General features: G+C 42.2%; 1 protein-coding gene across 1 annotated transcript; it reads left to right on the forward strand.

The window, feature by feature from the left end:
* Nucleotides 1-10,954: 10,954 nt before the first annotated feature.
* On the forward strand, nucleotides 10,955-12,253 carry LOC111150658 (beclin 2). The gene has a single exon (XM_022508153.1). The coding sequence runs from the start codon at nucleotides 10,955-10,957 to the stop codon at nucleotides 12,251-12,253; it is 1,299 nt and encodes a 432-aa protein (XP_022363861.1).
* The last annotated feature ends 450 nt before the right edge of the window (nucleotides 12,254-12,703 follow it).

Here is a 12,703-nt window from a genome sequence, read left to right on the forward strand (position 1 = left end):
AATTAATGTCTAAATTCAATTTACTTATCTTACCCTCAATAAGAAAAATTTAGAACTCTTTAACTCCATTTGCCACTCCGAGTTATTTCCGTTTCATGCAGTTTTTTAAAAAACTCTATATGACATTTTCTGCTTGATGAAGTCAACATCTGTCTACATTTCCCACATATTTACCACTTCTTTAGAATTTTTGTCAGATGAGAATCTACAGGTAAAGAACTCTCCTAATGTTTGCTTATTCTGAAAATGCCCCTATTTTTCTCACATGCTTGACAGATATTTCATTCAATGTAGGTTCTAGGTTAGCAGTTTTCCCCCAGCCTATGAATGGACTTATTCCACTGTATTTTAATGCAACAGAGAAGACAGCTTCTAATTTCACTGCTACTCCTTTGAAGATACTCTTTTTTCTTTCTTTTAAGGTATCCCCATTACCTCCTAATTTCTGCAGTTTTATTATGATGTACTAGATATGACTTTTTAAAAATTTATTCAACTTGAATATGTGACAGGAGTCTTTCATCAGTTCTGGAGAATTCACTACCATTATTTCTTCATTAATTCTCTCTTCTAATTGAGACTTTGATTAAATGTTGTATTAGACCATCTTATTCTATCACTTGTGTGTCTTAAACTTGCTACCATCTTTTCCATCTTTTTGTTTGTGTGACATTGGGGATACTAATTTCCGACCTATCTTCTAAGTCTGCAACTTTATTTTTTATTTTTTTAAGATGTTATTTATTTGTTTGACAGACAGAGATCACAAGAAGGCAGAGAGGCAGGCAGAGAGAGAGGGGGAAGCAGCGTCCCTGCTGAGCAGAGAGCCCAATGCAGGGATCGATCCCAGAACCCTGAGATCATGACCTGAGCCGAAGGCAGAGGCTTAACCCACTGAGCCACCCAGGCACCCTAAGTCTGCAACTTTCAAATTTTAATTTCAGTTATTGAATTTTTTCCTTTGTAGAAGTTTCTTTTTTTTTTTAGAAGTTTCTTTTTTGTTACTTTTCCAAATTTACTGTGACCCAATTTATAATCTTCTGTTTCTCACAGATATTTTTGAATGTTTTATAATTTAAATATTATAATCATCCTTTAGAATAATTTGCCTTATACATCCAGTTTTTAAAGTCATTGGAGGTCATTTTATATCCTGTGTCATTTTAGCTGATTGTCATTCAAAATAAACTTTTTCTTTGATGATTCACTTCTCATAGCCCTGGAACAGTTGTTGGTGTTCCCAGGAGAATTGTCTCTTTCCACTACAGAGGGTTGCAGTTGTATTTGCTGAATTATTCCAGCATTTCCAGTCTGCAGCCACTGCAACCACTTTAAATTCACTGTTTGGTTCTACTATATAAATGGGATACCATTCCTAGGAAGCATGGGCATTAGGTTTATAAACTCACAGAGACCATTTCTCATCCATGACTCCTCCATTTCTCCACAGGAAAACTCTGTAAAGATGGCAAATGGAGAATGGCTTACCCTGGGTTCACTCTGGTTGGTTTGCAAGAGTGACTCACAGAATTCAAAGCAACATTTTACTTACTAGATCACTGGTTTGTAATAAAAGGATCAAAGTCAGGAATACCCAGAAGGATAAGTTGCATAGAGCAAGATGTAGGGAAGGGGTATAGAGTTTCCATGTTCTCTCTGGGCACACCCCTCCCCCTGAATCTCCATGTGTTCACCAATCTGGGAGCTTTTTCAACCTTGTCCTTTTAGGATTTTATGGAGGCCTCAATTTATACACATGATTGAAGAAAACACTGGCCTTCAGCTCTTCTCACCAGCCTGGAGGTCCTGGGGGAGGGACTGAAAATTCTAACCCTCTCATCGCATAGGTTGGTTCTGCTAGCATCCTTAGGCAATGTCCAAAAGTTTCAGAGGGTTTTAGCAAGTCTGTGCCAGGAAGGGGGTCAAAGACCAAATATATAGTTATTATAAATCACAATATCTCAGTTAGAAAAAAGAGAACAAAAACTTGCAAAGTTTCCCCAGGGAAGGGAGAAGGTCTAGAGGGAGAGAAGAAAGGAAGGAGGACTTGCTCAGTTTTTCATTTCCTCAGAAAGACCTGAATTCTCTGTACTAGTAAGTCTTCATGTATTAGTTATGAGATTAAAATTAAGCAACTTTTTAAAAAAAGATTTTATTTATTTTTATTTACTTGGGAGAGAGAGAGGGCACGTGCAGGGGGTAGGGCAGGGAGAGAAAATCTCAAGGAGACTCCAGGTTGAGCTCAGAGTCTGAGACATGGGGCTTGATCTAACTACCCTGATCAGGATCATGACATGAGCAGAAGTCGAGAGTCAGAATCTTAACTGACTGAGCCACCCAGGTGCCCCAAGCAACATTTTAAAAGAAACATCGGGACAGAATTCAGAACTACCTTGCAGAACCACCTGGGAAGATGAAGGGGCAGACTCAGAGGGAGGGCTCGGCATGTTCAAGAGAGAAGAAGTCCCCAGCACTGCATACTGAGAATGGTCTCCCCACACTGATGAGGGGTCAGGCTGGGTAAATTCCCAGACACCATAGCAATAAGGCAGGTGGGGATTGAACACCGTCAGAGGAGTTTCTTCCCAGGCCAGAGGGCCATGTTCAACTGACTTTTGGGCCAGTCTGACCCTGAATGCAGTACATTTGGAAAGCAAAAAAGTTACTCAGGATCTTTGAAAAATAATACTGGAAATAACTTTTCTGGCTGACTCTGTGAAGGTCTGATATCCTTCCCCAGCTGATTTCCAAACTGCCTTTCCATCCTGTGTTCCATGCTTTTTCCTTGCCTACTTTCCAGTGGTAAGGGATTAGTAAGTCCCGCAATGCTTCTTTATCCCAGAGCATCATTTTTCATCCTGAGGGTTGAACACCTGCAGGGGTGACTCACAAGAGGAGAGGAGCCAGGAATTTCTGGCAGAAGAATGTAGGAGCCCTCAGACAGGGTCACGTTATTTCCACTCTCCCCGAAAGGCACTAGAGCAGTCGGATCGTATTTTCTCTAGGATGCTATGTCTCTTCCTAACTATACTGTGAAGTCCACAGGTAGGGAGAAGGGAGAGGAAGGGCTCTCAGCAGCCAGCCATTTGCATCCTTACAGCATCTGAGGCTACTTCACTGATGCAGAACTCCCATCAGGACATTCACTCCTGGGAGGATCTCAAGCTCTTGTACTTGGGGCTACTGAAGGAATAGTCAGTTAGCATTTTCTCTCAGACCACTTTTCTATTTTCAGTCAACTGTTGCTTTACTCATAAAAGACTAGAGTTGCCATGTTTTCATGGAAAGCATGGTTTTTTATTTGTTGTCAGCTATGCCTGGGCCCAATGCCCAGGACCTGAGGGCTTCTTATCCTCACCTGAGATCCTGTTGTTTGTTTGAGAAAGATTAACACGTCTCAATTACTCAGCTTTTGCTGTGATAATAAACCCCAAGTTTTAGTGGTTTACAACCCAAGCATGTATTTCTCACTTGGAGTTTTGCAGGTTGGCTGGGCTGGACTCCAGATGCCTTCTCTCTTGGGGACAGAGGCAGAGCTTTTCTCATGGTTGCAGACAGGAGCACAAGAGGGCTAGGAGATACTTGGGGTTGAACTAAGACACTGTCACTTCAGCCCACAGTCCATGGTCCAAAATCACTCCAAATGGAGGGAGAGATTGATGAATATTTGCTTGACAATAGAATTGCCACACGAAGCCAGGAACATGTTAGGTCTTCAAAAGGTGTTAGCCTCCATCCCTTTCCCCATGCTTGCAGTAGGATTCAGTGAGCCAATGGTGAAGATGATAAGCCAGCACTGTTGTCAGCATAACTTTGAATGTCAAGCCAGCTGTCCAGTGATTACATTGGCCCCAACAACCTTGGCCTTCTCCCCAGTCTTAGTGCCCAGAGCATCTCACCAGCCTCAGCTTCCTCATCCTTTCCAGATCCTCGCCTCACTCTTCCATGTGCCACTCAACTCATGCCCTGACAGCTGGTGATGGTCCCCACTTTCCACCTTCTCCATGATCCCAACAGCCCCTGGATCCTCACAGTTTCCTATCATTCCAGTCCATTCCAGGCTGTGATTGTTAGGCCTGTTGTGAGTGTGTAGACAAGAATATGACATCAATCACCAATTTATTTGTCATTGAAAAAGCATCTCAAACTACCAAGATAGGTGAAACATAGTCCATGGTCATATGTTTTATCACGTGGCTGTCTTCTGGTATAAGCTTATGCATTTTAATGATTTCTAGTTCTCAAGTTATTTCTCAGTGGTATTATTATGGGTGTTAGGAGGGAGTGGGGTGGGCACAAGAACTAGCTGGCAACCTGGCCTAAAAAGAGATGGAAAATTTATAAGAAGAGAGATTGTGAGGACTTTGACTATCCTTTGCTCCAAGTCCCTTATTTTACAAATAAGAAAAATGAGAAGTGCAGAGAACTGTCTATAGTAAATTATGATCAGAAACCAAGCCTCCTGAATCCTGGGCCAGAGCTCTTCCCACAGCAGCAGAACAGAGGGAAGAAATCTTTAGGACACGGAATGCCCAGAACAGGCTGTAAGAGGGCAGTTATGTTAATTTAGCCTCAGAGTGAGGCAAATATATTATGGGACCCATGGCATGGATGAGGACATCCAGAGCAGTGAGCATTGTCCAGGGCTGGGCAACAGTTTGGCTTCCACTAGTTTGGCCTCAGGTATAAAATCAAGTCCTGCTTGTGAGCATTCACAGTCTTGAAGGGACTGGTTTATGGCATCAAGATTTCAACTGCTTTCTGTGGACCTTCCTCTCCTTGCTAATGATTATGAGGATGATGAGAACAAGGGCCTGAGCCCGAATATTGATGATGGTGTTTTCCATGTTCATATAGCCAAGGTCTTGGGAGTGGGTGATCCTCACAGTCCTTCCGTGAGGGAATGATACACCATCATCAGGAGCTTCTAAAGGCACTCCTTATGACAAGGGATAGCAACCCACCACATGCAATAAATTGATATTCCTAGATTTTTAGTCCAATCATCAAATCATTATGATTAGCATGCAATTCTCTGAAAAATTTTTTTACCAGTATATTTTGGTAGAATGAGCTGTCTCATGTATGGGATTATTTGAGTCAGAGTCATGGTATCTAGAAGTCCTTCCATGGGAATAAAAAAAAGAAAAAAGAAAAGAAGGAGCAAAATGGGTGAATGGATGTTAAAGATATAAGATGGATTTCAACAATATTTTTGAGAGACATGTAGTCCAGTGGTGGGGTTGATATGCCAAGTGCCATCCACTGAGACTACTGGATGCATGTGTCAGGGCACAGGCGAAAGAGGTATCAATCCTCATGAGTGGATTGACTTGGAAGATTTTGCCCTTCAACCGGCATTGACTCCCAACATTTTAATATTGATTATAAAGAGTTAATGTTCTATCATGCACTTTAGCCAGCAAACTATTTGTAGGAATTCTGAGAATCTTTTTGCAAATAGAGAATATTTGTTTTATAGGAATAAGTTAGCTCTGCATAAATCTGTATTTTATTTTTCTGGCATGGCTTTAGCTAGACATTAGTGGGGAGGAGCAGGAGGTGGGAGCTCCAGTCCCGCAGGCTGAGCACTTCCATGCATTAGCAATGCATGCAGAACCTAGCAATGGTTTACTGAACACTTACTTGACACCACACATGGTACAGAGCACTGACGGAGCATGGTGCAGATGTCTTTGCCCTCAACAGCTATTGTGAGCAATGTTTAATTGCTAGCATTGCACCCATTTCACAGAGTTTAAGCAGCCTGTAAGCCGAAATGACTTCCTAAATCAGCATCTGACCTGGGATAGAAAGCCAGAATCTTGGCTCTTTTGACGGTCTGAGTCTTGAAAAAAAAATATTCTCATTCCAGCCTGTCATGATGAACTTCTCTGGAGTTTCTCTAGCAAAGAGGACATTGGCTAGTCTGAAACAAAGCAAAATGAATTAAAGCTTAAACTTCCTTTAAAATTTTTCTTATGTGAACCAGAAATCTGGGCTCCTCTGTAACTGTGAGCATTGCCTTCCCATCCTGTGTGAGTCACATCTGGGCCCACAGGTGTCTGGCCCTCTGCAGCCACAAGAGTCCTTCCTCAGAAACCTCGCATCCCCATACTGGCCTTGTGAGGCCATAGTCTGAGTCTGTGGAGATTTACAAAGAAATAGGGGACATCCTGAGTCCTAGAAGTCAGTGCAACCTTGCGGTTTTTAAACTGTGGTAAGATACACATAACAGAATTTTTTTTTTACTTTAATCATAGCAAACATAGGCATCATTGCTTAGCATTTTTGAGCCAAGGCTATGTTTTTTCTAGTTAATGATGGGTCTTACACTTTGGGCCCATCTGAGAGCCCTAGGTCATGTTAAATCTCTAGGAAAGTTTCTAAGAGTGATCTTATCACCTCAGGGGCCCTGCAGAAAGAGAGCCGCTTTAGACACGTCCTTTATTTTATTTTATTTTATTTATTTTTTTTTTTAAAGATTTTTTTTATTTATTTGACAGAAAGAAATCACAAGTAGGCAGAGAGGCAGGCAGAGAGAGAGGAGGAAGCAGGCTCCCTGCTGAGCAGAAAGCCCGATGTGGGGTTTGAACCCAGGACCTGGGATCATGACCTGAGCAGAAGGCAGCGGCTTAACCCACTGAGCCACCCCATTATTTTATTTATTTTAATGGTGATAAAATACCATGTTTACAATTTTTAAGTGTGCAGTGGCATTAAGTACATTCACAAGACTGTGTGAGGGAGTTCAGAATAAATCACCCTGGAAGTGTCCCTTGGGCATGCAGATTATCTTGAGCTAAAAACCACCAAGGATCATAAGACTCAGGAAGAAACTTTGACCTTCTCCCTAAATGTCTAAAAGAATTTAGTTGGAAGACCTGCTCCAGGACAGGAGTTATCGCCATAGATAACTACAGTATAATATGAATTAGGGGTAGTAGACTGAGAGGAAAATTTTTAGCAGTCTATTTGTTAAAATTCCTCTGTGTCCCATTGTTTCTGAATAGCCCAGAAAACACGGGTTTACCAAACACTTACACCTTTTCATTCCCCGTACATTGCTTTTCTTCTCTTGGAAATCCCAGACCCCAATCCCCTTCTTAGTTCAGGGCACCATTTATGGTTTACTTTGCCTGTCTTTGGAATTTTATATTTTTGTGGATTCCCCAAACTTTGGAAATTAAATGTTATCTTCTCCAGTTAATCTGTCTTATGTCAATTTAATTCTTGGGCCTGCTAGAAGAACCTTGAAGGGTAGAATAGTTTTTCCCTCCCACATGTGCAACCATTACCACCATCCATCTCCAGAACTTTTAATCTTCCCAAACTAAAACTCTGTACCCATTAAACACTCACACCCAAATATTCTGACACCAACCAGCACTCTGGTCCCACTTCCAAGGTGTGGGCTTTTTCATCACACCACACAATTCTGATACCAACTGAATGTCTTATAATTCAATACTGACACTATATGGCATCAGATCACAGACTGAGCTCTGGGCTTAGCCTTATAAGACCCATTCCCCACTTCAGATGCCAAATGCTGCAAATCCAGGTTGTTACCTGGGCTCATAACCAAATGATTCCCTTGACCCCTCCTCAGTTTGATTAATTTGCTGTAGTAGCTCACAGAACTCAGGGAAACATTCACTTACCAGATTACCAATTTATTATAAAAGGATATAATTTAGGAATAGTCAGATGAAAGAGATACATAAAACAAGATATGTGGGAAGCTTGTGGACCTTCCATGCCCCCTCCAGGCTCACTGTGTTCCCCAAACTGCCACATGTTCACCCACCCAGAACTTCTCTCAGCCCACTCCTCTTTGGGTTTTCATGGAGATTTCATTATATAAGCACACCTGATTAAATCACTGGCCATTGGTAACTGATTTAATCTCCAGCCTCACACTCTCCTCCTGGAGGCTGTGGGGGTGGGGGTAGAGCTAAAAGTTCCTACCCTCCAATCACATGGTTGGTTCTCCTGAAAATCAGCTCCCATCTTTAGGTGCTTTCTGATAGTCACTTCATTAACATGACAAAAGACACCTTGGTCACACTCTCATTGCTTAGGAAATGCCAAGGGTTTAGGAGCTCTGTGCTCCTACAGAGAAGACCCAATGCATATTTTTTTTATGTAAATCACAGTATCACAGTTTATAGAAAGAACCCCTCTTTCCCCCACCCCTGGCAAACACCATCCTACTTTCTTTCTCTATGAATTGTATCTGACTACTCTAGGTACTTCATTTAAGTGGAATCATGCAATATTTGTCCTTTTGTGATTGGCTTATTTCATTTAGCATAATGTCCTCAAGGTTCATCCATATTGTTGCAGGGGTAAGAATTTCTTTCCGTTTTAAGGCTCAATAATACTCTATTGTATGTATATACCACATTTTGTTTATTCATTTACTCATCGATGGGCATGTATGTTGCTTCTACCTTTTAACTATGATGAATGATACTTCTATGAACATGGGTATACAAAGCCTTGAATTTTTAAAGGAGGCTTTTATTCACACTTTGCAAGCTTCAGAAAAGTTTAGTTGTCTATATCAAAGACAGATTTTTATTTTTTAAGATTCAGAATCTCTTGGCAGGATGAGTCAACAAGGCAGAAAAGGAAGATCAGAGATCTAGGAGAATCAGAAGCAGCAATTCTCTGGAATCCAAATAATGACTTTGCTTTCCTCTTTTGATGAGGAAAGGATGCTAATCACCTCCAATGTTAAAGAATGAACACCAATTTGGAAGAGGGCAGAAAAAATGCTTTGGGATGTGCTATATAAGAATTCATTGTTGACGTTAGCAAGAACCATTTTATCCTATTACTTATAGAGACAAATGCCAGATTGCAAAGGTTGAAAGAGGTTTGGTGGGGATTTGGAAACAGTGAGAAGTAGTGAACTTCTCTTTTGAGAAGTTCAAGGTGCACAAGGAAGAGAAAGCCAGGTACTGGCCATACAGGTGACTTGAGTGAGAGGTAACTAATGTCATTTGAGGTTCTAAACATCATCTTGTTTAATCATCAAAGCAATCCTCTTATGATAGTTTCTGTTTCATTCATTTTCAAATGAAGAATCTGAGTATCAAAAGGGTTAAGTAACTTGTTAAGTAAACAAGATTAGAACCCTTAAGACCCTCTGACTTCAGGTATTGTGACATAGGCCTGGAGGAGCCAAACAAAGGTCCCTTGTTTCAGGAAGGAGAGATGAAAAATGATTATAGACTGCAGGGAGCAAGTCCTCTGTTGTGTCCATTTCATGCACACCCTCTGACTATCTCCTATATTCACTCATCTGGTCTCCTGATATCCTGACTCTTGACACTCCTTCAACCTCCCAGAACAGAAGTACATCAACTCTCCCACCTTTTCCTTATGTCTCCCTCCATCCCTCTTCTTTCTTCCCAGGATATATTGCAGTCAGCCTTCCTAAACACTTCCCTGCTGGCACCTTCTCTCCTACCTCCTTCGTTTAGTCTCGCTTACTTGACAAACCCATGCCGTGAGTGGCTAGACAAAAATGTATATCTACTCATGACAGCAAGTCCCATGTGGATCATTAAAAGTGAAGAGCAATCATGCCACTTCCTTCCTCCATTCAATCTCCTGCTGGTCTGGGTGATTCATTCACACACATCTCTTCCCCATGCTTATTTTTGGCTGAAGACCTTTCTTCCTATTCCACCAAGATTAAATTTAACAACGTAGATAACATTTGTGACTTTGATATGACTTCCTGTAGAGTACTGAGATAAAGTTGAATCACAGTGGGTTTAAGAGAGAACAGAAGAAGAGGAATTGGAGACAGTAGGTATAGACAAATCTTTCCTGGAGGTTTGTGACAAAGCCCAAGGAGCAAAGGTTGGAAAGGGAAAGGGGACAAGGTAATTCGTCTAAGTGCTGGCAGTATGGTAGTGCATAAAATCCTTGCTGCCAATCCTTCCAACCCACAGACTCCTCACTCTTGGGCCTATTCCAGTCTTCCCAAAGGAGACCCTGGAATGAGGAGGTAAGAATTGGAAAAAAGATCTCCAGAAATAAGGGATTTCCTTCCCAACTATAAGCAATACTCCAGTTCCATTCATTCCTCCACAAAAGGAAGGCTTCACAGAGGGATCCTGGATTATCCTGGAGACATCATTCTGTTGTTAAATAAACCAGAGTCTGAAGGAATCTCTACTCCCTGTCACCTCTGTGTTCTTTAGCTTGTTTGGGGCATGATCTGTCTGGGCTGGTTCAAACTCAAAGCCAGGTGTGGCTTGGATTTGTTTGGTTTTAGAGGGTGGGTAATTAAGATGAGGTTTAGTCTTTAGCAGTGAATATAGTTGCTATTCTACTCCCAAGGATGAATCAGGACTCAGAATTGACCATGACATTGAAAGCAGTTTCAACTTATTCTGATATTCCCCAACGCTTTGGGGAGGAGTATTTGGATGAGGAAAGGCATACTTTGCATGGTAGATCCTTTTCAACCATCACTCCAGGGATCATGGAGAAGCCCATGAGTGAAGGTGGCAAGAAATTGGGACAGAAGTAGTTGGGAAAATGAGAAGAGGCCTTAGTGTCAGGTTAAGATGATGGGACTTTATTTTAAGGTAAGATAAGAACATAAAACCATTTTAAGGAGGGAAGTGCCAAGATCAGAGCTTGGTTATAAAGATTGCTCTTAAGATATGCCTTGGGAGTGGTAAAGGACAAAGTGAGATGATCAGATTTTCCTTTTAGAAAGAATCACTTGTCTAAAAGTCTAAAAGGAGCTAAAGGAGGCCTAGAGGTATCTAAGGAGGGTACCAATGTAAGGTTTTAAGTAGAAGAGTGACAAGATGAAATATGCATTTTAAAAGAATCACTACTTTAAAGAAGCTTAAAAAGGTATAAATGGATAGGTGGCAGCAAGAGGAAACTTGCAATCAGAGTAAGAGCCAAGGCTTCCACCATGTCTTCCATCCGCTTCATCTGCCAGGGCTGCAGGCAGCCCATGAAGTTGGATCAGTTCATGGGGACCTTGGATCCTGAGACCACCGAAGAATCTGCAGCTTCCACATTCACCTCAGCTCAGCAGGAGCCAGGAGAAACCCTAGAGCATGGCCCTCCCACCAAGGCAGAGACAGACAGTGAAAAGCTGCAGGATGGTGCCTCCTGTTCTACCCACCCTGGTGATGGCAAGATGTCAAGGGACAGTTCTAACAAGTTCATCTTGCTTGGAAAGTTTGACTCTGCAAGAACACTCACTAACATCCAGAAGACTATTAGGGACATTTTTGACATCCTCACTGGTGAAAAAGATATGGACCACCCGCTTTGTGAGGACTGTACTGACAAACTTTTAGAGCACATAGACACCCAACTCGTTATTGTAGAATCCGAGAACCAGAGCTACAAATATTGGATGGGGAGGATATGTGAGGAGGAGACAAAGACCCTGCAGGAGGAGCTGGAGGGCCTGGAGTTGGAGGAGGCGAAGCTCGTCCAGGAGCTAAAGGAGGTGGAGAAGAACCAAGAAAGAATAGCAGAAGATCTTGAGGCAGCCCGGGCAGAGACCAAGATGCTGGACCAGCAGGACGAGCAGTACTGGAGGGACTACAGTTACTTGCAATGGCAGCAACTGGAACTGCAGGACGAGCTGGAGAGCATGAAGAACCAGCTGAGACACGCCCAGATCCAGTGGGGCCGGCTGAAGAAGACCAGTGTCTTCAGTGCCACCTTTGAGATCAGGCATGATGGTCCTGTGGGCGTCATCAACAGCTTCAGATTGGGCTGTCTCTCCACCACCCCTGTGAGCTGGAAGGAGATTAACATGGCCTGGGGCCAGACAGCCTTGCTGCTCCTTGCCCTGTCCAATAAGATTGGGTTGGAGTTTCAGAGGTATCGACTCATCCCCTGTGGAAACCGGTCCTATCTGAAGTCTTTAACAGATGACCCTGTTCAGCTGCCATTGTTCTGTATCGCAGGACAGAGAACTTGCTCACAAGTCAAATTTGACCAGGCAATGATGGCTTTTTTGGACTGCATGCAGCAGTTCAAAGAAGAGGCTGAGAAAGCCAAGTGGGGTCTTTGCCTGCCCTACAGGATTCATGTGGAGAGTGGCCTAATGGAAGACTCTGGAAGCAGCGGTGAGTTCTATTCAATCAAGACCCACTTGAACTCAGAGGAGCAGTGGACAAAGGCACTCAAGCTCATGCTTATAAATTTTAAGTGTAGTCTCGCTTGGGTCTCTTTAAGATACCAAGAATAACTTGTTCTTTTATGAGGGAGAGGGAGTTTTTTTTTGCTTTAAAATATTTTATTTGAGAAAAGTATCAGAAATTGTAAAATTGAAAGATATAACATGCTTATAATTTTAAAGATAAATGGCAACCCAAACATTAATTGTTCAGAGCAAACCAAAAGCCATTACTATTTTTCCCTGCAGGTCTTTGTCCTCCCTTCCTTGTACTTTCCTGTTCCCTCCTTCCCCACCTCAACAAACATCCAAAATAGCAGCAAAGATTGAATTACAAGATGACCAGATTAGATGTATTACTAATACAAAAAAAGGATCAAGAGATGCTGAGGGAAAGCACAAGGGTGGGGCTGAGGGAAGGGGGTGGTGAGGAGAAAGCCGGAGTCTTCATAATGGTATTTGGGCCACTAATGTATGTAGAGGGACTTTCGCAGGGAGGGTGGATATTCAAAGATACTATGT

The sequence above is a fragment of the Enhydra lutris genome, unplaced genomic scaffold (genome assembly GCF_002288905.1).
Source record: "Enhydra lutris kenyoni isolate GAN:26980312 unplaced genomic scaffold, ASM228890v2 scaffoldscaffold24, whole genome shotgun sequence".
In the NCBI taxonomy this organism is placed as follows: domain Eukaryota; kingdom Metazoa; phylum Chordata; class Mammalia; order Carnivora; family Mustelidae; genus Enhydra; species Enhydra lutris.